The following is a 25,143-nucleotide window of genomic DNA, read 5'->3' as shown; positions in this document are numbered from 1 at the left end:
TCTTTGTAGATGGCATTTAAGTATGAAGGAATCACAAATAACAATGAGGAGAGAAATGCAGTGCAGGGCCAGCAGGGAAACCAGCAAGAGGCTGAGTCTGAGGAATAAACCTGTGCTGAGATTTCTGGTGAGTGTGGTGCTGAAAAAGAGAGAGGACGCAGAATAGGAAGGGGCTCTGCTCCCAACCAGATGAATTATTACAGTTTTTCTCATTTCTACTGAGTGCTCAAACCAATGACATGATTTATGTTAATTTTAACCAACCTGTACACTTCTAGGCTCCCACTTTTAGTTCTGAAGTCTGTAAATGACCCTGAGTGAACAGAAGGGGAATTTAGCAGTAGCTGGAGTCCAGAGTTATACAGTTGCTGAAACAGATGAAGGTCACTTCAGAAAAAGCCAAACAAAATCAGCTGATTTCAGGGCTCACTTCATTTTGTCTCCTTACTATCACGACTAGGTTGCCAATTCATTTTGGGTTGCCAGGAGGGAGGACATACGTTACACATGGCAGGGCTTTTGTTTGCTCCCTATTTTTAAAGCATCCTGCCAACATGACTTAGGAACAGTTTAGTGTATAGATCCTTTTACCTCTAGGAGACTGGCTTTAGGCCAACTCAGATCAATGCTGTCTAAAAGTCATTACCATCTGATGCCTGCTAGGTGGGCTGTGTGAAATTACTTTCAACACAGTGGCAACTGACAGGAAAGCATGTAGTTTTCTTGGAATATGTTATGTTAGGATGACATCGATGCTATTGTTATACAAACAAGATTAATAACTAAAGCTACCAGCAAGCCCCAGGGCAGATATCCATTGCATCTGTCAATTCTTTCCATTTGCTACTATTATGTCATAAGATTTGTATTCTAGGCAATGGTCACATTCAGTAATGTGGCTCCTGATGAAAGGGTCTGAAGTCTTACTGTTGCTCTGTCTGGTTTTCTTCATGTCTCTATCTTCAGGCAGAATTTGCAGGGTAAAACACAGATGTGTCCAATGTTAATAGTGAATTAATGTATTGCCACAGATGCATCATTAACTTTTTATCAGGAGATGTGCTGTTTTACCTGTTTGGGGAAGAGGAAGTATCTGGAACCAGAGGAAATTTGGTTTTGCTTGTTCAAGTTTAAAATTTAAGTGGATATAAATACATAAAATACATATGGGTTATAGAAAAATATAATATTGTACAGTTAGGTATCTTCTGTCGAAATACCAAGTATTGTAGAACTATGGGAACACTCCAGTCTGCAAGAGATAAAGCTGGATTTCAAGAATATCCATTTACTTAAGTGATGTTCTCTTGTTAGAAAGAGGAATGGAGATTGTTTGATGGTGTTTTTATAATTACATGGGAAGAAGCAGTGGAGAATATGTAGCAGGACCATTTTGTGCCTTATACAGTGTTAAATAGCCCTGCATTAGAAGGGAGATGTGTTTGATCCTCAGGCTGTAATGGATGGTCTAATATTTATTTGCCTTTTCCAACATACATTAATCTACAAAGGCTCTATCTAGTTGAATCTGCATCTTGTTGAGCAGAAAATAATTACCCAGAGCTTAACAAAATCCAACTTTCACAAAGGAGCTGCTTGAATATGGATTACTTTGTGCAGCCTAGGTGACAACTGTAGGCTATTTTCAGGTTTCTTTATCATCATTCACACTGCTTTCTAAGTTTCCTGCCTTTGCAATTTTCTTTCCCATCCTAAGTTCCCATTTTAGCGTAACTTGTGTTCCTAAATCAGCATCTTGCAGAGGCTACATAAAGCACCTGTGTCCCTTGCAGTGGATTTGCTCCTGCCTAAGCCACCCTTTTCCTGTCTCCACCTACACCACCAAACTACAGTAATTTGCCATGTTCACACAGAAGTCTCAGATCTGCAACCTCAGAGTAGAAGCACAGGAGCAGAGCACGTCTTGATCTGACAGCTGCCTCCAGACACTGACTGACACAGGGCAGAGACAGGGGGTAACACTTGAGTGCACTGATTTGCCCAAGCTGCCTTTCCAAAAGGATGTCTGGTCCCCTCTGCCTCTTCCCATATGGCAGCCCTGGGGAGCATGTTTTCTTAAGGCTCAAAAGCCTGCCGAGGCTTGGAAACGGTGGTGCTTCGCAACCCAGACAAACATGCCCCACATTCAGGAATTCCTTCTGGCTATTCCTTTCATTAGGACTTTAATAGTATCTGAGTTTTCTTGTGGATGAATGATCCTGTCACTGGTAGTCAGAGACCCTCTGTACTTTTGTTTTTATTAGAGGTCAGTTTTGTTTGGCACAGTGCCAAGAGTTTCTAATAGTGTTTGTGAAGGAACACTGTTGGTTGGTTTTTTTTTTTTACTAATCTGTTTTACTGATGTAAAATAAATCCAGATTTAATCAGAGATGGCATTAATCTTCATATTTGAATAAATGGAAGGTTGTTTTATTTCACAGCTTTAAAAATAAAAATAAATTCCTATCCAATAAAGAAGTCACTGTTGCTAGAAGATGATGGAATGGGATGTCAGAAAGTAAGAAATTGAATAGTTGTGTAGCTTGTGCGAGGCCATAATCTATAAACCTCAATCGATTAAAGTGATATTGAAAATGGTAGGCCAGAAGGTGAACTCTAGCAAGCCCAGGTCCCTGATGTGGAAAAGAAAATGAGATGAAACTGCCTGTAAAAATCCTCTGTCTGTGCACTGCTTTTTTTTTAATAAGTAACATATGTTTGACTCATAAATGGACTTCAGTTTTGGAGGTTGTTTTACACCATGGCTTTAATTTATGCATTCAAAACAAATCATGTGCAGAGCAGCAATCACTGATGCTAAGCATGTGTGGGTGATAAATGACACATGCACACTTCAGCTTCTCTGCCTCTGCATCCAATATCACATGCCAAAATACCAAACCTTGTCTGTCCAGATTAACATCAACTCTACCCCTCACAGTGGTGGTACCTGTGAGTATGCTCTTCCCAATCAGGGCCCTGCTCCACAAATAGCCCTGTGAATTCCTTATGAAGTATGTGGCTACTGGTCTTGAGGAAAGGGCAGTAACATCTGGCATGGAACATGTTATCTTCACCAACTGAGCAATGAAGCTGCTGCTTGACCAGCATCTGACTAAAGCAGCTCAGTTCCACTTGGCTTCTCTTCGCAGGGGGAAAGATAATGGATTTGTACAGATCGCTAACTCATTTCTGCAGTTTGAATTTTTAAAGGTATCAAAATTAGAGGGATTGTTTGAAGGTCTGGTGCTTTTTTTTCCTTTCTAATCTTATTTTCTTAACCCACGAACATCCTTTTGATTCTCATTCTTCTCTTTTCATGCCATCTGGCTTTAGGGAAGACAGAGGTTGCTCTTCCTTGCATGGGCTATTGAGGTTGTCAGTAATTATGATTCGGTTGGCTGGAAGCTAATATGATTATTTGTTTAGTTCATCCCCTCTGCAGGTTGCTAGCAATGGGACAGTAAGCCTGTCTGCCAAACACAGCCTCATGCTTACAACTAACACAGCTAAAACCCCTTTATTGCTTGCAAAGAGATGTTCCCTCGCAGGTAACCATTCCAAGAGTGCAACAAACCAGTGTGGAATTGGAATTCTGAGGTCTGAGCTCCTGTGCTGCCCATGCTCCTGAGATGCTGAGCATGGATGTGCCTTGCAGGAGCAGTGTTGTAAATGTTTGCACTGCACCAGTGGATGTGCCTCTGGTGGACTGACTGATGATGCCCATGGGGTCTGAAGGACCAGGTACAGTGACAGTTCTTGTGTCTCCCTGACAAACAGGACCTTTACTGCAGGTTCCCAACTCATGAGCAAAAACGCAGAACTGTCTCTTGGTGCAGTGACAGGGTTTTGAGCAAACACAGTTTGGGAAGGAACTTCTCAGGCTTTGGGTCTAGAGCCCTGCCTCTGCACATCATCATGTTCTGTCATTCCATTCCTATTTGCTTTTAGTCATAAAAAAGGAGTGAGAAAAAGTTAAATGAAAGAGAGGAAATGAAAACTGGGAGAGTAAGCACAGCCTGGCAGATGAAAGGAGCAGAGTCCTTCATTGTGAATATTTCAAATGAGTTTTGTGGCTCTTGGTACAAAATGGCATTTTTATGTGTCTTCTGTCTGGTAGTTACAATGGGAAGAGGCTGTAGTAATTCTTTTTTTCCTTTGGTCTGTCAAAGCCTAACCTCTTGGGCCTGGTTCCATTGATTTGATGATCCATTTATTATACAGTCTAAAGTTTTAACTCTCAGGGAAAAATGACCAAAAGATGAAGTTATCTAGACCCAGAGCAAATTAAAGTGGGAATGAAAAACTTTTGAAATACAGATGTTTAAGCTTTAATGAAGATTCTGAAAGAAGATGTCATTCAGGACATTATAAAAAAGGGATCTTGGGCAGCATCTGCATACTGGAAGCAGAAGCCTTTTTACAGCACATGCTATTAGTGAAGGCTCAGCACACCAGGTGTCAAAGACCATATAAAAACTCTTGTGAATCATAGGTAAGACTTTACATGGACTTCAGTGGACTGTGGATAGTGCCTTTCTTGCAGAGCCTTAATCTGTTGTGTTATCCCAGATCACTGCTGTAGAAATGATTGCAACAGCCAACAACAGGGAGGCTTACAGCTTCCAAACAGCAGGCAGCAGGTGAGCTGTTATGAGCAAGATTTTATTTTCATGCAAATGACCTTCTTAAGTGAGAATGAGGAACTGGAGAAAAAACCACCTTGACTAGGAGACACAAATGGAATTGGTTTTCAATTGAACATTTTCAGTGTATGCCTTTATGCCTCACACAAGACATTTATTGCGAGGCAATGAATTGAAATGAATCACTATTGATAGTAATGCCCTATCAAAATAAATCCATCCTCTTAGATATCTGTGAATGTGAGGTTAGTAGACTGCCAGAGGGAAACTGGGGGCATGAACCATATGGTATCATCATCATCTTACTTTCACAAACATCCCACTTTGTAGGATTTCATTAACTAAGTCATTAGTATTAGGAGAGTCAGTGTTAACTTGCTATGCTCAGGTAGTCTTCTGGGATAATGGCTTCCCTCTAACCCTGGGAATTGTGGTGGGAGACAACAGGATAGTGTGTCATTAGTTCATTGAGGCATTCCCAGCCTGCTACTGAGGAGACTTAAGTGAAACGTTCCCTCTATGTATGATATAAAGTCTGGGCAACTGAGCCAGTGGCAGAAGTCCCATTGCCTTTGAAACATCGGAATTTCATTGTTGTATGTAAACACCTTTGTATCTTATTTCACAGTATTTACATACTGCCCTGCAAGACTGCAGGCCCTGTGGCCTCTGTGAGATTTTTCAGCAGTATCATAGTACAAAATGGTATTTACATGTAAACATTTCAATTTATATTGTGTTCTGAGCACAGGGAAATGCTATGGTATCTTTGCATTTTCCACACCATGGTGCCTGATCTACTAAGAATGACAGTGTCCTTCTGAAGCATTTTGATTTGGGTATGCATGTGTGCTGGCATATATTTGTCTTTTGGTATGTGTTTGCTGATGTGGTTTTATCTTTTAATGACATAAATAGGGATATGTATATTCTAAAGATACTGTAAGGATATAAATTAGGTTGGCTTGAAGTGTTCACTGAAAGTATTTGCCAGAAATGTCATTCTCTTGCGTTACGTACATTGTAATGCTTTTCCTGCTTAAAAAAGGGAAAAAAAAGGAGCAAATTTTGTGTAAGTAAATACATTTTTCCTCACCCCTAAGTGTATTGCTGTCAGCTGATATAATAGGTTTCTCACCAGAGTTGAAGCAGATGAGACTGCTCTGAGTCCTGAAGGGAGGCAGACAGCATAGCTATTTTGTTTTCAGATTTCAAATGGTTTTGAGGGCCTGCCATGAGATGAGGAGAAGTCCCAGGCTGTGATGGTTGTTAAATTACAGAGTGCGTGTTTTGACAGCCCAGCAGAGCCTGGGCTGGGTAGGAACTCGTTACACCCTGGATGCAGAGCGTGGGGCTGGCTGCAGCTTCCAGCCAACAAGTGCCGTGCCAGGCATTGCCCAGAGCCCATCACCACAGCCTGCCATGCCAGGCTTTTCCCAGAGCCCATCACCACAGCCTGCTGTGCCAGGCTTTTCCCAGAGCCCATCACCACAGCCTGCTGTGCCAGGCTTTTCCCAGAGCCCATCACCACAGCCTGCCGTGCCAGGCTTTTCCCAGAGCCCAGCAGCACAGCCTGCCATGCCAGGCATTGCCCAGAGCCCATCACCACAGCCTGCCATGCCAGGCTTTTCCCAGAGCCCAGCAGCACGGCTGGTGGCTCTGCAGCTCGGTTACTGATGGCCTGGTCGCGGCAGTGGCAGGGGAGCGCGGGCTGTGATTCAGTGAGCGCGCTGTGAGGGACCCGGAGCCGGCTGCTCCCGGCCAAGAGCAGCACATTAGCTCTATGACATACATTATGATATTGCCAGCAAAGTGGTCAGTGCCTAACTGGGATATGCTGCAGCCTGTGGAGTGGCTGAGGGCTGCAGCACAGAACATATGGAGATTATTTCCCGAATTTATGCAGCACGTGTTTTCCTATAAATTAAATTCAGTGAAAATGTGTATCATAATAGGGTGATGCTCGCAACAGCCTTCCCTGTTATGAATTACAATGACCTCTCTCAGCCTGCTGGGTGCCTAGCGAAACGGCTTCATGCAACTGGAAACAATAGTGTATGTGGTGTCCTGCTCTGAAAGCCTGACCAAAAGGCTCTCTAACGATAAGCAGGGCCTTCCCCGCCCCCAATCCTCCACTGTTTCTCTTTTTCTTCCTTTTAGAAACTGCCCAGTTTCCTCCTGAGGTGCCAAGTTGTCAAGAGTGTGGGCAAATGCCCCAGGGTCTGCTCTGTATTGAACTGGGTGCTGCCCTTGCTGAGGGGCTGCTGGACAGCAAAGGCAGCTCTGGATGTGGCAGCAGCCCCACTTCGTGGGTGAGAGTGCTGTGGGTTACCAAAACAGGAGGACAGGGGTCCTTAGCCAAAGTAACAAGCAAAGCAGCACATGTCCCTTCTGGTCCTTGGGCTGAGCATCCTGAGTCATTTTCTGGGTAAATACTTGATGTTCTGTTGCCTGGGGCTGGGGTAAAATCATCTTTGCCTTTTTCTTGGGTGTGCTGAAGCAACTGAAGGAAAAATACAGTAGACACAGTCATTGTAACTACCTTCCTAAAGCATGAAAAAGAAGTTATGTTCCTTACAACTCTGTATGTGAAATCTTTAGCAGAGGAAATGTAGGAACGGAGCAAACTGGAAACTCATAATTAAAATATAAATGTGTCTGTGTATAGATATATATAAAGCAATGGGTACCAGACATCAAAACGATCTGGGGTTTGCTTTGGGACAAATCACTGTGGAGTCAGTGTCTTCAGCTGTGTGTGAGGGACTTGCTTTTTCATTTGTAGCTGATTACAGGCTAATAGGATTTCAAAGGTTTCTGGGAGGGAACAGTTCACATCTCATTGCATTTGAGGGGGTGGGGTTTTTTTTGATGTTTCATTAATCATACTGATACCTAGCCTTAAAATACATTTTATTACTCTCCTGTTTAGCTTCTTGAACTGAATCTTTCTCCTTGGTCCCTTGCTGCTGTCTAATTGGCAGTTTTCAAGTCATTTGGGACTTTTTGAAAGATCTTATCAGCCTTTTATGTGATAGAGGAGAATGGATCATGGGGATTAAAAATAGTGTTGTGAATGTTTTTAGGTTTAGTCCTCTCTTTGTCTTTCACTAATACGTGCATGATGTGGCTTGTACATTTATGTTTTCTCAATGAAAATGAATGATTTGAAAGCAACTCATGGGAACGACCAATACAGCGGAATTTTATTGGTACAGACTACTTCTGTGACTGATCTTTTCTGTTTAGTAGCAGTAGTAGCCCTAGTTATTTTTCTTTAGCAGCTCACATGTTGGGAACACACACTTAGCCTGTAAATATGGATTCAGGAGGAAAATGAATACGGCAGTGTTCAAAGCAGCCAAAAGCCTAGAAATAATGTTCTGCTGTGACTTTTCCAAACTGACATCTTGATGCGGGGATTATAAATGAAACCATTGTTCCAGCAAAGGCCAAGACTAATAGAAAGCCTTTATTACCAGTCCATTGGCTAATTCTGCTTGTCTAACCCCTTTAGATGGACACAGTGTCAGAAAACAGTCACAGAGGTTGCTTTGTGTGAGATTTGGCCTGCTGCGTGTTTACATGGGGGCACAAAGATATCTCAATGACAAGTGCTCTTTGACTAAAATTTGTAAAGTCATTTTCTTTCCCTAGGCCTTGGAGAGGAGTGAACTGATGTTTAATCTGCAGCTTCTGTGAGTGATATTTGCTTTGTGTCCTATCACCCTTCTATTCATTTTCTTTTTCCCCATCCAAGCAGGTAAACCTCTGCTTAGAAGAAATTGTTTCTTCCGCTGAGCCTCGGTGCGGTTGACAGCTGTCATATATGAGGATTATACTTGAATACGTGTCTTTAGAGCTAGACAGTTTTAAGGGGCTTTAATCTTTTGTCTTTGCACATGCAGGGAATGCCTGGGAGCCAGAGACCCTTACTGTGGCTGGGATAGCAAGCAGAAGCGATGCACCACCATTGAGGACAGCTCCAACATGAGCCTCTGGACTCAAAATATTACTGAGTGCCCAGTAAGTGGAAGGAGTGGAAATATTTTATACATACTGATGTGTGTATGTGTAGAAGGGAGAAGGGGAGGTGAGTGTGTGGCAGTCTGAAAAGGACTGGCTGTTATAAAAGCAGTGGCATGCACTAATATCTGTGCACAGCTTCTTGTTTAGAACATGGAGACCCCAAATGTATTTGTTTCCTCTGAAAGAGGGATCCTAAAGCAAGCATTCAGTCTTCCTCATGCCCACCCATGCCTTGGGTGAAAAAGAATGGATCATGCTGCTGAGTTACTGCTGAGAACCATGTAAGCCCCAGCTGAAACTTGAGCTTGCTGTCTGCAGGATCTTCTTGGCTTCCCTGCAAGCTGGGGAATCAGAATAGCCTGCTGCTCCAGGATGCTAATACAGCACCCTGGGGCAACAGTCAGGTAATTTTCCTCTTGGATCCCTGAGCTGGGCCCAGGAGACAACACTGGTGAAAAGTGTTGTACTGGCAGGAAGAGCCATCTAGACAGCAGCACAAATTACTGCATGTATGGTTTGCAAAGGGAACAAAAACATACAGTGTGTACTAGAGAAATCAAGGGACAGGGAGAGTGCAACTGAGAGAGGGGGTGTGAGAAAGACAATATTGGGTTCTCATCTGACTCCAGCAGACCAGAGACCAAATCTACATGATATTGCAAGGAGATGGCCTTTTTTCCTGGCCCTGGTCTCCAAGAGATGCATATAGAAAAGAAGTGTCTCTGCTTGAATCAGTTTGAGTTGACTCTGCAGCTCCCTTTCCAGCCACCCACCCTTCTCTGATGGCAATATCCAGTTCCTGGCTGTGATCCCCAGAAGCTGTCTGGCCGAGTATAATTCCTGCTGCTTGAATTGTACCTGCATGCTGGCTGGAGAGAAAAAACCAGTCTTGTTAAATGAAGTGAGGGTGGGGGAGAAATTGTCATTAATGTTCATTGTTATTATCTAACATCAATTAGCATGTTAATACTGCTAAGTCCAGTAGATAGGGAGGGAGGACTGGATGGGTTGTATCTTCAGTACGCTATTTCTGTCTGGAGGTGCTGGGATGTTTATTCCCGTTATCTCCCTTACTCCTCAGATATTTTCCCAGGAAATACTAGCCATTACTTCAATCCATCCTCAGCTTGGCAGGCTTAAGTTTTTCACTGCTGGATTCAGAGGCTTGTGTGTTTATAACTCTCCTGTGTTGAACTGGGATGCAGTGCTTCTTGATTGCCCATGCTGTTATCTCGTCCTGCTTAATGCCTGTGTCTGTTGATAGGTGTGTGAGGTGTTAATCCTCTAGTTTGAACATGTCTGCTGTGGTGCACACTAGGGAACAAACTACTCCAGATCATTGTTTCAAGGTCATAAAAATTCAGCACAGAATATTCAGGAGCTTTGGCTGTTCTTGGGGTGCTAGTTTTACATTTGTTTTAGCATTCCATTGTAGATTATTTTCTGTGTAGATGCTCCCATTCTGTTACATATATCAGCCTTGTGCTCCTTGACTGACAGGCTGCCAAGCCGTTTAAAATCCACATGCAAGTACTTTCTTTTTCTTTCACCTCTGCCACTCACTAGAATGAATTCGCACTGGCGTGGAGTGGGATAGCTCATTTAAGCACCTACATCAGCAATATCCAAGTATTTCCTTGTATTCAGTGCAGGACAAAGGTCATGGCCAGCAGAAGAAAGGGTCTAGAAGAGCATGTGCAGATTAGCACTGAAAAGGGAGGGAAATGCAGTGACCCAATGCCAAACTTCACTCCTGCAAAAGACCTGTCTGAGTTTAGTTGGATGAGTTACTGTCATAAGAAGTCCTGGCTTTTCCCACCCCACTTTTCTGGGCTGAGCACCAGGCGCTCAGCTGTGCTGGTACAGCTGTACGTGAGATCACAGTCAAGTGTGAAATTGTGTCGATTAAAAGCACCCCTCCCAAATAAACTTTTCCTAACCCTGATAATGTCAGTGAGTTCTTTCGCAGCCTAGCCCACAAACAGATGTCCTGGCACAGCTGAGAGACTGGCATTCAGCAACTTTTAAAGCCAGAACTGGCATATTATTGAATTATATCCTACATGGGCCAGGCATTTGTGTGAGTCAACCACAACACTAACACAACTTGACTGCTGCTCTTGTGCAAACGGGCTTGTTCAGAGCTAGTCTGAACATCTTTGTACAGCACTACATTGTGCCACAGATTCCCACTCTCCAGCTTTAATATTAAGGGACTTTAGATAGAGGCTTAATCATGTAGTGTTAACACAATACATTGGGTAATGGTTAATATATGTTATTACTAGATAACATCCAGAATTTCCTAAAGGTTCATTACTGAGGTTGCAATGTCAACCATTTTAACATTAAGAAATGGTAGCACACAAATTCCACAAACTAAACTGCTCTTCTGTGTATGTGCCCATGCTTTATCAGGGAATCCTGATGAAGGATTGTATGTGCTTTCCTGGAAGAAGGGAGGGAGGTGCACTTTGATTTTAGAAAAACAGACACATCCTATTTTGTGGTATTTTACTGATGCCAACATGAGCCACCAGCAGGAAAGGAACTTCAGCTTTAGCCAACAAACTATTAGCCAAGCTCATGGTGTCACTGTTGAGGGTGGTTGGCAAGTCAGGAATTGAGTATTCCCAATAAAGTGTACTGTCCTCCTTATCCTCAGCCAAACAATGATCTTCCTTCCAGGTTTTCATTCCAGTCCCACTCTGTGTTTACAGCAAACCCCTATCTTAGTCATATTGCATCTTTTCCATGCTTCCTCATTTTCTTGCTAATCAGTGGCAGTTTCCCCACTCTGGTTTTGGGTGTCTTGTACCCTGCTGTCAATTCACGTGGACTGAGCTGCTCAGAGCTGCATTGCCCAGGGTGATCCTGCTCTGGCCCACACTGAAGCATGTCCAGTGCACAGAAAAGACGTTGGGTGCAGGGATCAAAATCTATGAATCTCTGAAAACCGAGAATTTTTCCCATGTCCCAAGGATTTTATACCCTGGACAGTTTTGAATGGCTTTTCATGGGAATTGAAAAAGGTGTTACAAGGACAAAAATTTCAGTTCCTTGCTCGGAACACTAGTTTGCTTCAAGGAAAATATTGCTACTTATGGACAGTCTTTTTTGCTTTTTTTTTGATTTTATAAATGGTTTAAGTAGTTTCACTGAAACTTTGCAAGACTTTTCAGCTTACATCAAACAGCTAACATGGAAACTTCCAGATTAAGTAATTAAAGCTTGGCAAAATTATAAGCTTTTGATATCTGAATCCTAAGACAAGGAATAGATGAACTGAAAGAACAAGGAATGCTTCAGTCTTACCTGTAATATCAGAATAAACATGGAAAATATCCTGGTAGCAGGGATTAGGAGTGGGCAGTCTGAATTTTTAGATCCTGCACTTGAGCCTTTAGATTCTACAACGAAGAAAGAAAAAGATGAGGCCTTTGGTGTGAGTGTGGCAGTTTATAAAAGACAAGAATTCCAGAACTGGCAATATTGTCAGGTGAGGGAAGGGCATTTGATCAGATGTGTTTTTAAAGATGTCCTCTCTGTCTGATGGGCACTGTGTGGGCTTCAAAGGATTTGCCTTGTAAAGGTATTCCTGAAAAAGATCAATGCATGTGGGTTTTTATCCCACTTCCCAAGTTTGCTCTTTTGAAGATATTTTTTGTGAATTTAAAGATGGAATAATAACCCATATGTAATTTCTTAAGTACAAAAACTTCCCACACTCACAGCGTGACATGTTTATAAATCTCAGCATTTTGGTTATGGTTGCTTATTTGTTTAATTTTTGGGTTGTTTCCCAGTATCACTTATGAGCCAATAATTATTTACCAGCTTTTTTTTTTAAATTGATGACACAGGCCATATCATACCATTGATTTCTGAACAGGAATCTTGCTGGAATCAGCAAGGCTTTCTGGGTCAAAAATGAATAGAAATGATGCAATGCTTGGATTAGGGCTTTTGTAAGGCAGGAGGAAAAAGGACATAAAAATCTAGTATTAAATGTCTCAAAGTACTTCTTTTGACTCCCCCCCTCCAACTTTTAGAAACCCAACTGTATTGATTTTTAAACAATGTTTAAAACAGCAAATTCAACAACAACTACAAAGCTCAGGGATCTCCTCTGTGGGCATCTTGTCTTTTAACCTGCAGCCCAGAGCAAATTTTTACAACTACATGATAATCTCTTGCAAACAAAGGCTTACAGCAGATGCCTGAAACCCCTGGCTGCATCCTGACAAGTGCAGTATCAGATCTAAATCGCTTCCATGCCACTGCTGCATATTTTTGATGCTGCTGTAGATGGGTGAGAGGGGAAGATGACAACCCACCAGAGGCACATTCTGAGTGTTTAACATAGTACCAGTCTTGGAGAGTAAGCACAGAGCTGGAAAGCACTCTTCCCATGGCTGTGGTTGGCTCCCTGTGTGGCTCCTGAGCAGCCTCATAGCCCCTCCATGTGTTAATTTACTTGTCTATAAAGCAGGGACAATCATTCCCGCCCTGGGGCAGCCCAGGGGCCTGCTCTTGCTGGCAGCAGAGCTCAGTGAAACATGGCACAGTGGGGTTTGTCAGGGCAACTGGCTCAGATTTGGGGCCAGGGCTGTTTGCCAGGACCCCAGCCTCTTCCTTCCTTCACCTTTCATTGCGTGTGACACCAAGGCCAAATTCAGTGTTTCCTTCAGCAGTGGTTTTACCAAAGCTGCTGAGCATTCCACCACCACATGGGTGACCCCACAGGCATGAGCCACTTGCAGGTGGCCACCATCTGTGCCATCTGCCTGCAAGGCCTGGCACTTTGGGATGGGGCATGGGGTGGGGAGCATGGAGGAAGCCACCAGGGCAGAAGTGCATGATGGTGCTTGTGCTGTAAAAAGGGAGTAGCTGTACACAGGTAGGGCCAGCACCAATCCCTTTCAGCCTCGTGTTTCTCAACAAGTAGTAGAGGGGATGCCAGGGCAGGGGTATTCAGGGCAGCTTTCAAGACATGGTCTTGGGCTGCAGGATTCTGCAGTAGTGGTGGAGTGGTAACAGGAAGGCAGTGGTGGCCAGGAGTGATCCCAGGAGAAGCAGGTAGCACACAGCCTCTCCAGACAGACTTGGGGACAAGGGGCCCAGCAACCTGGTCCCCCAGCCCTCAGCTTAGGGCTCCCCTAGCAGCACTGGTTAAAACAGGGCACAGGAGAGCAAGCTCTGACACACTGTCTACTGGAGGGTTGTCATCAGTCCTGAAGTAGTTCTGTTTCTCATGCTCTTGGTCTGCCAGAACTACTGTATTTTTCCTTTATTACAGCGTGCAGGAAGCTCTCAAGTCCCAGCCTGTTCAGGGCTGTGCAGGCATGAAGCAAAGGGCAGAGGGGACAGATAGTAGTGTGGTCTGGTCCATAAGTTGTCTTGAGATGAATTCTTGCTCTTTAGGTGACTATGTGATACTCAGCATTAATGCTAGTCATCATCATCTGCTTCACTTTTTGTTCTTCATCCACATGGCCATTTAGCTTAGAAAGGGAGACAGTTCTTACTGCACGTTTGGACAGGGCCAAACTCAGTGAGGCCCCAGCCTCAGCTGGTCACTATGGTTATATGAACACTAACTTGGAAAATACTCTGCAGGAAGCCCTGCAGAGGCTGCAACATGATGGAGTGGGGTCAGCCAGTATTGGCTGTGATGTTGCTTGAAAGACTGAAGCTGTGCAGCGTGGAACAGGGAGTGTGGTGGTTGTGTGGTGTGGCAGATGGATGCTTGCTCCTGGTGTGGTGCTGGCTGGGTCGGCTCGGTGCCTGTGTGCACATGTTAGGTATGTGGTGTGGAATTTGGAGGGTAAATATTGATGTGGCATTGTCTGAAAACAACCCTCTGTTTTGAATCCTGCTCGCAAGCACAGACAGCTCCCCTCTAAGCTGCATCCTAATCCCCCTGGCAGCTTTGTTTGGCATTTCTATTGTGGGCCTGTCTCCAGAAATGTAAACTTGCTATTAATGACCTTTTTTTCCTCTTAAAATTAGGTGAAAAACCTGACAACAAATGGAAGGCTGGGGCCTTGGTCCCCATGGCAACTGTGTGAGCATTCAGATGGGGACAGCACAGGCTCCTGTATGTGTAGATCACGTTCATGTGACAACCCTCGTCCTCGCTGTGGAGGTCGCAGCTGTGAAGGGGCCAGGATTGAGGTTGCAAATTGTTCAAGGTACCTCAGCTTCTTAAGGGAACAAGAGTTGTGTCTGTGCACAGCTTAGCTCCTTCCTTGTGACCATGTCATTGTATCCCAGCCAAAGTGAGGTGTGTGAGGTCGAGCTTGAAGTCAGTGTAAAATGAAGAAACCCAAGGGCTCTGAGTGAAGAGCACTCAGCCAAGGCTCTTGGAAGATGAGCACCCCAAATTACTGTACCCTACACTGTGCCTTGGTTTCCCTCAGTTGTACAGTGAGTAGTGACCCCTCAGGAGGAGGTGAATAAGGCAGAGGTAGTTGTCAGCCAGCTGAACAGCAGACTAAAAAAATCAGAAAGCTCATAACTTCTCAGAGTTTGGGTTCCAAGGCCGCATTGCCAAAAACAAGCAGAGCTCCTTCAGAGCAACTCCTGTAAGGACAGGGCTGAGCCTAGCTCCAGGCAAGGCTTGTTTGCCTTGTTCTGCGAGTCTGTGACCCGTCTGCAGCACAGCCTGTCTGCTGGGCAGGTGAGAGCAGCACGTCATCCTCTGGCAGCGAGCGGGCTCGGGAGACAGCCCGGGGACGGCGCCGGAGCAGCACAGGCAGCTCAGCTTGTGCCCAAATGCTGCCTGCCCACAGAAGCCTGGAGCTCAGCTTTGGCAGTATGGAAGCTGAATGTCCTCCTGTGGGGTGCCCAAACATAGCCATGGTGTTTGTGTCTGTGGTACCCCACCACCCTCAGACTACATCATGTCATGACTCAAGGGAAGATGATGCAATAGTGTAAACACTATTTAACCAGGGTGGGGGCAGCCAGGATTTTGCTAAATATTGGGTCAATACAGTTTTAATCTACTTTATCTTCTCCATAAACATTAATTCCATTAAGGACATCTGCCTCTTGACTCATCCCTGGAGATCAGTGCTGGTCTTGGCACCAAAAATTCAGCAATATTCATGTTTTAATTGGCATCTCTCCTTCCAATTATGGGCTGTGCTGCCCAAAAGGTGTGCAGTCATTCCTGCCCCTGTGCTGCCACCGTGGGCTGAGCAAAGCCTTCCCCAGGCAGGCTTTTTCTGTCAGTGGCAAATGGAAAACATGCCAGTGGGATGGGTTTCTCAGCACTGCTCTGATGGCAAAAGAGGCAGGAGCAGCTTCTAAGAAGGGGATGAAAAACAGATTATTCAATCTTAAGACATAACAAAACAGCATGGTTTGAAAAATAGGGACATCTGGTCATCCTACATCCGCTTCAGCCCTCAAATTTCCTTTAATTGACTTCATATGGCATTGAGATTTCTTTCTGCAAAGAGGGAGTAGGATGTTTAAAAATGAGTTCTATTAGAAAGCTGGAGATCTGAAAGTGGAAGGTGTCTTCATTTCTGCTAAAAATCCTGAAACACAAATAGATGTTAAGAGCTGTTGGGTTTTTGAGGATTTCTTTAGTAGAAATTACTTGCCCTTTTTGCAGCAGTAACAGCAACCTTGCATTTGTTTTTTTTTCTTTTCATGATTGTACATATAATCTTTCTTTTGAGTTAAAGAGTTGGGAGGTAGTAGGTGGTTTAAAACATAGCAGAATAAAATGGAATAGTAGGATTTTTATATGAGTGAATTTCTTGTTCTTTGACCTTGTTTAGGGTGGGAAAGGGGAAGGGAGAGGGATGAGAGAACAAGAAGAGGAGGGGGGAAAGATCTAACAGGGTTCTGAAATAAAGCTGCCAAGAACAGGCAAGAGTTGATAAAAAACACAAAAACTGTGAAGGGCAATGTGGGTTTTAACTTTCATCCTCTGCCCTGATTGGTGCTATGCCAGGAAATATTTCTTGCCAGCAGTGTTATTAGTTCAGTAAATGCTTTGAAAATTAACATCTGTTTTCAAGCTTAGCTTTCAAGTCAGTGAGCACCTGAGTTGTTTTTTGACTAGACTTTTTAGAAAGATTTTTCTTTATAAAAAAACACACCCCAGAAAAGATATTTTTTGGCTTAAGGCACTGAAGTGTCAAGATTAGACAGTTTTATAAGACACAGCATTACCACTGGCTCCATATGAAATGAAACCTGCAGCACAGAAGAGATGAGATATGGTTCCTTCTCTCCTGCTTCAAGGTCCAGTGCTGCCAAATCAGAGGAAGGTGAGCTTTAATAGATGCAAGATTTTAAAGATGAAAATGTTGGCTTCTGTGTAAGCACAAGTTTGAGGTACCTCACACAGCAGCGTGGCAGGAGCCGCCTGCACGTGCTCAGCCTCTCACAGGAGCTTTGGCAATATCTCCAGCGCTGAGGTGTGAACTAGGGGGTTTTACATCACACTGGCTTCAGGCTGTGTTACCACTGTTCAGCAGAGATGTGATCACTCATTAAACCATGAAACTAGATCCTGCCTCTGAGCTCTTAATTGCCTCTGGTTTCTACAGATTTAAGGTCACAGTACAGTGACGTCTGCAGGTGGCCATGAAAGCTAGAAGCAATTATTGTTATTTTTAATGAAATTTGAGATTTCCATTTAATAGGATTCAATGCTGAAGGGTTTTGGAATATTATATATAAGAATATACAAAATATGATGAGGTTTGTGATAAAAACATGGGAGCTGGCAGTGGTGTTGCTGTAAGAGATTTAAAGCATCAATACGTACTGAATTAGCAGAGGGTAGGTTTTTTACATCTGTTGGCACAACTGGCCTTCACGATACTCAAAACCTGAACTCTTTGTGCAGAAGTGTTCAAGACACAGACCTTTGGGATCAGCCATTGGGTCAGAAGAGCAGGGTTATGAGACATGGGGAAGATGATGGGGGAATAGTCAATGAAAGTTACACTAACGACACTATGGCCCAGCAAGTCCTAGGAGACCTTTTCAAAATCATTCGGCATTGTCTTCATTCTCTTCCTTTCCAATTCTTAGAGACTTCAAAGGGAGAAAAGTTAGGCCACTGCTAAGCACTTTCGAAACTCCCTTTTAAAAATCTCCCCTGATACAAAGTCTGGTTGAAATGAATAATCTATTCTCCCATGAGTTCAACACTTCCCCCATACTCTGTTCTCTCTTACCCTCTTTGTTAGAAATGGCGCTTGGACACCGTGGTCTTCCTGGGCCCCCTGCAGCACCTCCTGTGGGATTGGCTTCCAGGTCCGGCAGCGATCCTGCAGCAATCCTGCTCCACGGTATGGGGGCAGGGTCTGCGTTGGACAGAGCAGGGAAGAAAGGTAAGAGTTGTCCTTGATGGTGTGTGTTCATTTCTGTGGCTGTAATGTTGGCAGCTGGAAGTGGTGGCTGGGAATGCAGATTGAGGCTGTTGGGCTCAATGCAGAAAGCAGAAGCAGTCCCAGAGCCTGGGAGGCATGCAGCTGTTTACAAGCATGGACACTCTCTTTCAGTGAGCCTGTGAACATCAGACACTTCAGAGCTGCCCTCGCTCCCAAGCAGGACCCTTCAGGCCTTCACAAGTATTCCTGTCCCACACAGAGGACTGACTTCCTCCCAGAATGCAAAAGCTGTGCCTGCTGTTTGCACTGTAGAGTTTACAGGCACAGTTACTCTGTTCTGATCTGTCCCTGGAGTGGCAGCTGAGTATGTGCAGCTTTCACTGCCAGTTGCACCATTCCCAAGTCTCTATTACTTGTGCTGATGCTCCAAAAGCAGTTCATGACAAAATACAGCTTAACTCACAGATTCAGGGTTGAGTTTTTGTAGGGCATGGCATCAGAAAAACATCTTTTTTCCCCTCTAAGCTACGAAAATTTCACACAAAATTACTAAAACCTAATACTTTCTGAACCTACAGAGCCATCTGCACTATAATGCTTCTTCAAGCTTGGCCCCTCATGAAACACGTGCTTCAAGGCATCCCAGCTTCTTTCCAGGCCTGACATTTCATTAAAGGGCACCTCTACTTGGCAATAGGCTGTTGCTTGTCCCTTGAGTGGTCACTAAGACATATGTCTCTGCATTTCTCAGAATAAAAAGAGCAATTCATTTCATTGCCTTGTTTCAAGACATTTTAATGTTTGGTTTGATTTGTGTCCATTCACAATGGTCCTTTTTGGGTTTGAAGACTACCTCTGAGTAAATTGCAGTTCCGTGTGATTAAATTTGAGAACAATATTGGTTAAAAAGCTGAACAAAGTTACAGTTACTTTTGACACAGAACATGAAGTAGCATTCATGTAGGGCCTGCTTTTAGACGCATATAGCATCTGGTTGCAAACTCCAGTTTCCTAGGGTCGAGGCAGCAGTAAAAGCCAGATTGTGTGAAGAGAAGATTGTCAGGTGTTTAGCACTTGCCATTAGTGACAGATGACTGTTGAGTTGTCCTCCCACCAGTCATCCCATTTAGAATATTTACTATCCACTCTCCCTTTTTGTGACACTTGGGCTTCAGTTTATGAGCTCTTTTGTGGACTCAGTGTTTGTGGAAAAGTTTTGAGACAGAGCACTTGAGAAAACCTGATCTCGACCATTCACTCCAACTGTCTCACTGAGCTCAGCCTGATTAACACCCCCATTTGGTACAAAGGCTACATTTCTCTCCATGGACAGGAATATTGCTAATCTGACATTGTGTCAGTCTCTGCTGGCTCTCTGTGCATGCATCAGTTGTGCCCAAATGCAGTGTGCAGTCTTGCATCTCGCACCATTTTGTCCCTCGGATGTGCTGACGTGGAGTTTTTTGAGCAGTGCTCTTTCTTCTTTCAGATTCTGTAATGAGAACAGTCCATGTCCATTACCGATTTTTTGGTCTTCATGGGGACCTTGGAATAAATGTAGCGTGAATTGTGGTGGAGGGATTCATTCAAGGCAGAGGTCCTGTGAAAATGGAAACACATGTCCAGGCTGTGCTGTGGTATGTATTGTTTACTGACATTGCACGAGGGTCACCTGTTGACAGTAGCATCAAGGAACAGGATATTTAGCTCTTCTCTCCACTGTGGTTTTATTTCTCAAGCAAGAAGAAAATGCTGTCCTCAGCTTTTGCTGGAGAGGATGCTGAAATTAACTTGGAAACAGAGGGGTGGCAGATTTACGGACAGACTGGTGTACAGAGTACTTCCTTAGGCCTCTGTAGGCTGATATCAAGTCCTTCACCTGAAAGCTCTATAGATGTTCTTTTCTTCTGTCCCACTCCCAAGAATTATCCTGTTGAGTCAAGGAGGCCACACACACATCAGAAATGAGTTGCACTGTCATACTTGAGTAAACAAGAGGTCCAACACCCCATCTGCTCTTTTTATTTTCCCTTTCCTGTTCCGGCAGCTGTTTCATGCAGCCTTTTTAATTGATTGTAGGGTTTCCTTTCAGTGTAAGCAGACTTGATCTGGAACCTCCCATTTCTTCACAAGCTGTTTGGCATTTACGCTAGAACCATGAAGTCCTGAAGCATTGCATTTCTTCCCCTCTGCCAGAAAAGAGTTGTTTATTTAGTTACTTTAAATCAAGAACACAAATGTTTATCACTGGAATTCCTTCCACTGGTGATGAGAATTGTAAAACCCTCAAATCCCCCCATTCCCAGCCAGCCAGAATGTTGTCTGTGTTCAGTGGCTGCTGTAGACCAAGGATGGCAAATGGTTCATAACCTTCACTAGAGAGTTTGAAAAGCCAACCAAACTAAAATAGCTGTAAGAAGATCTACTCTAAACCCATATTAAAAATAAAAAAATAAACTTACAAGGAATAAACCTTACTGACATTTTGTCCTCTTGGGGCTCCTCTAGGCTGACCTGAGAACACCATCTCAGGGTCAGAGCAGAAAACTTGTTTGCTGTTATTATTATCTGTTGCCTGAATTATTCTTCTGCCCATAATGAACCAAGCTGTCGAAGCCCCACAGGATTTTGAGTCAGCAAAGAAACACAAACCTGAGGGAGACATAAAACGAGCAAGCACAGTTTACCCTTGAGGTCCACCTGAAGCTATGCACCACCACTGCCTCCGTAGTCACCATATTCTGTGCCATGCCCAGCACTGACTTGTGCCTGTGAGGTCAGAGAAGGTGGATGGGGATTGTTTTAGATCCAGAGGGTACCCCTTACTTTCTGAAGTGTAAATAAACCTCTGCCAGTTAGGCTGCTGCTGTTTAATAAGTAAGGAGGAAGTGGTTTTCCTTCTTGGCAGGAATATAAAACCTGCAACCCGGAGAGCTGCCCGGAGGTGCGCAGGAACACACCCTGGACCCCTTGGATGCCTGTCAACATCACCCAGAGCGGTGCCCGCCAGGAGCAGCGCTTCCGCTACACGTGCCGGGCCCAGCTGTCAGACCCCCATGAGCTGCAGTTCGGGAGGAAGAAAACCGAGAGTCGGTTCTGCCCCAACGATGGCTCCGCAGTGTGTGACACTGACTGTACGTCCTGCCAGCTCTGAGGGACCATGGGGCAGGCCTGGGTGTGGTGGTGCAAGGGGGATCCTCTCAGAACAATAAGACTGTGTCTGCAGTAGTGTTGACATGTAGGACTGGTGTCACTGCAGAGGGGCAGCGATGGGGAGAGCCCTGTGACATAGACAGACAGTTGTGAGCTCTGTGCTTATGGCAGTGTATAGATTTGTTCTTGCTCCTGCCAGGCTGCCCCAACGACAACAGGCGAGTAATGACGGTGTAAAGAAGAGAAGAGCAGTTCTCAGGACAGTGTGTCTTTTCTTTCTTCCTGGAGCTCCCCTTGTGCACTGTCTCTCAGGTTGTTCCCTGCAGTACTGCTGTGATGCAAGGCAGCATCTTGAGGGCACAGTCTGGACTGCCACAATTTGCTGCCCAGGGAGGTCATTTATCAGGGTTATCAGTAAACTCAGTTTGTATGGTACAAATTTCTTTTTCTGTCTAGCTTACTGTAGCTCTCGGAAAAAAAAAACTCTTGCCAAGGGCTTTCAACAGAAGCTATTCTGCAGGGCACATAGATCCTGATTGTATTCATGAGCTGAACCCCTTTCTAAAAGCCCAACAACTGGTTAATCTGTGATCTTATGGTGTCTTGTTTGTTTTCCTTGAAGCTCTTGTTGATGACCTCCTCAAGACTGGTAAGACCTCTGCACGGATTATCAATGGGGGCTGGTCCTTTTGGGGGGCCTGGTCTTCCTGTTCCAGGGACTGTGAGCTGGGCTTTAGGATCAGGAAGAGAACATGCACAAACCCTGAACCTAAAAATGGTGGCTTGCCCTGTGTGGGGTCAGCGATGGAGTACCAAGACTGCAATCCTCACCCCTGCCCAGGTAACCATGATCATCTTCCTGCATGAAATTCAGAGGTGTTTTCCCAAATCTTAATGGTAGAGCAACAACAGCAAAAAAAAAAAAAAAAAAATCAGTATTTTTAAGCTGCCCTTTTTTTTTTTTTTTTTTTTTTTTTTTTTTCATTTGGGGGACTTTCTTTATTTTTTTAAAGCTATTGTAATGACCCATGTGTGTGATCTTTAGTGCTGACTTAGGTTTCTTCTCGGCTCAGAGGGTAACACAGCCACATCCTCTAGAGGAAGTAGCATGGTGGCTTATAGCAATCCTTTGCTTCAGGAAGGTTTGATGCTCCATCCAGTGGAGGGCATCATGGTTCATCTGCTCCCTGATGAGGAGGCAGGCTTAATAAATGTGGCTTAATACTGTTTAGAGATGCTTGCTGTGGCGGTTCTTCTTGTGAACACTTGTTTCTTCCCCCTCTCCTGCTTACGTATTGTTCTTGCGATGGGCATCTACTCTTGACATCAGTTACCATTTCCTGCACAGCCAGCAGGGAGTATTCTTGCCTGGTTTCCTGGTTTTCGAGTTTGTCCTCATGTTTATGTTGCACTCCTGGTCCAGAATAGTAGTAATAGACCATTGACTACTGTATTCTCTCTCACTTATCCTTCTCCTTGCTCTGTAATAACTGTCTAAACTAAATTTAAGTGATCTTACACAAATTACCTTGCCTCTTTGCAGTTCCAGCAATTATCTACCTCTGGCAATACAGTTTGTGGCCTACACTTGAAAATGCTCTATTATAGTAGTACTATTATGATTCTAAAATTCAATACAAAGATAAAATTCAAATGCAGATATGATCAGAATGTGCAGCAAGAGCATAGCAAGAGTGTCAAATATTGCACTCTATGGCCTATAAAAAGGAAATAATTCTAGCACTATAAAGGCAGCTATTAGTACTATTTTGGAAGCTCTTGGTGGCTTTTCACTAATGTCTGTGCCCTTTTTCTGTGCTGTTTTTTCCCCTTGGACACTGATGTTTTACAATCTGTTCCGAGTGCATGATTACTATTTCTCTGTGTCTCCCTCCTTCCCTGCCTCTCTCAATGTGTATACACAAATCTTGGGTTTATTTCACTCTAAGTCACCAGGTTATTATCTTGATGGCATGTGGACCTGCGAACCAGGCAGTTTAGTGGGTGATTCAAGGATCTTAAGTCCCTCCATAGTTTTATTATTAATCTCTTACAGGGTTATGCTTAGATCATAGAGTAGTTTGGGTTGGAAGGGACCTTTAAAGGTCACCTAGTCCAATGCCCATGCAATGAGCAGGGTCAATAAATAAAGCCTCTGAATTTCTGTTTCCTGACAGCTGGGACTAGAGGACTTGGGCCTCCCACAGAAAGATCCCATATAAGCTCCACTTAGGTACTACAGTGCTTTTTTCCCAAGTAAATTTGCTGTTGCTATGAAGCTTCAGGAGACAATATAGTAGTAGTAGTACTAGTAGTAATAATAATAATAGTAATAATAGCAATGCTGTTTTATTAAAAGGAAAGGAATAGAATGGAGTAGAATATTTCAGTGAATATTAATGACTACAACAAAGAATAGTTTCTATTTTTGGCACTTTATGATGCAGAATCTTTTTCTGCACAGACGCATTCTGCATCCACAGGAGACAGTGAATTTGTACCCTCTCTTGATGTGAAGTTCTTGTCAGGCCCAAATGTCCTGGGGTGCAGGAAACTGCTAGCTAGTGTGGGCAGGGTGGATGTGGAAGGTGAGACATTGGGGCTCTCCAGCTTTGTCACAGTGAGAGGAGTAACCAATGGCCTCTACCTGTCTGTGCTTGCTTTTCAATGCCCTCCAGTGAAAGGCTCATGGTCTTGCTGGACTCCCTGGTCTCACTGCTCAGCCACCTGTGGGGGTGGCCACTACCAGCGCACACGGACCTGCACCAACCCAGCTCCATCCAGCGGGGAGGACATCTGCATCGGGCTGCACACAGAGGAGGCCCTCTGCAACACGCACCCCTGCCAAGGTAGCCACTTCTCATCCCTGCTCCAGCTGGCTTCCATGGTGGTGGGAGCAAGGCACAGCTGCAAAATGTTATAAAACAAATCAGAAACACCACCAGTTATGAGTTTTTTGGCCATTCAGTCAATGTCTGTTGAGCCAGGGAAAAAGGAGACAGTCCAGAGTTAATTGCAATGCATCCCCTTTCTCTTTGCCTGTTCACTGGTCCTTGCTCTGGCATTCTGGTGCCCGTCAAGCAAAATCTTGCTAATGGTTGATCCCTTTCAAGTACTAGAAAAAGCAGGAGTTTGATTCTTCTGTGTGGAAGCTGACATGACAAACAAAAGGGGCCATGAGGCAGCAATTTGTACAAGGGAAGGGGATCCTTCCGTTTTGTTTCACAGACAGCAGATCAGCATGTGCTACAGCTCAGAGGATAGGGTTTAGATCTGTGCTAGTTTTGAACTACCTTTGTGTATTTCTGATCCAGTGCAGGCTGACTCCTGCCCTTAGGAACCTCAGCAAAACTGTTAGTGCTCTAATTTGTGCTGGCTGCTTGAGGTATCCCTGGCAGGCCACATCAAAATTTGGAGGTCCTGGTGCAACATTGCCCCACCCTGCTCGTTGTATGTCTTTAACCAGAGAGCTGATCTAGGAGCTTTTAAGGCAACTTGGTTCTGTGCAGTGCTCCACCAAGGGTTGGTTTAGTCCATGTTAGGAGAGCTACAACCTGACAAGTAGGGTGTGATGCTTGCACTGAGAAAATTAAATCCACTAAGGACCCCTGGATTGGATGTGCGAGAGAGGCCCAGGCCAGGATCTAGAATCCTTCAGCGTGGGAGAAGTGTGGTATCTACAAAGCATCTTTTTTCTTCTTGGTGACACTGTATGTGTGTTGTCCTAACCCTGGACTTCAGGTGGCTGGTCAGAGTGGTCAGAGTGGAGCCTGTGTAATGAAGAGGGAATCCAGTACCGCAGCCGCTACTGCGAGGTGCACAGCCCGGACTCTTCCCAGTGCGTCGGAAACAGCACTCAGTACCAGGACTGCCTGTATAATGAAATTCCTGGTATGTACCGTGTCATCCAGGAGGAGAGGGTGGGCCAGTTCAGGAGAGCAGCTTGTGCC

At 44.3% G+C, this 25,143-nt stretch overlaps 1 protein-coding gene across 1 annotated transcript in view; it reads left to right on the top strand.

Annotated features, from left to right (window-relative positions):
- SEMA5B (semaphorin 5B) overlaps positions 1-25,143 on the top strand; it is a gene marked incomplete at both ends in the record, with an annotated part of 130,900 nt that overhangs the window by 84,316 nt on the left and 21,441 nt on the right. Inside the window, 8 exons of the mRNA XM_082285215.1 lie at positions 8,555-8,672; positions 14,688-14,869; positions 17,897-18,040; positions 19,530-19,677; positions 20,949-21,174; positions 21,816-22,034; positions 23,872-24,042; positions 24,935-25,084. Coding sequence (XP_082141341.1) covers positions 8,555-8,672; positions 14,688-14,869; positions 17,897-18,040; positions 19,530-19,677; positions 20,949-21,174; positions 21,816-22,034; positions 23,872-24,042; positions 24,935-25,084 — 1,358 coding nt within the window. The remainder of the gene's footprint in view (positions 1-8,554; positions 8,673-14,687; positions 14,870-17,896; positions 18,041-19,529; positions 19,678-20,948; positions 21,175-21,815; positions 22,035-23,871; positions 24,043-24,934; positions 25,085-25,143) is intronic.

Source organism: Coloeus monedula (assembly GCF_965178545.1).
Source record: "Coloeus monedula genome assembly, chromosome: 7".
Lineage (NCBI taxonomy): Eukaryota > Metazoa > Chordata > Aves > Passeriformes > Corvidae > Coloeus > Coloeus monedula.
The sequence above is the reverse complement of the archived record's forward strand: the minus strand, read 5'-3'. Positions and strand labels throughout refer to the sequence as shown.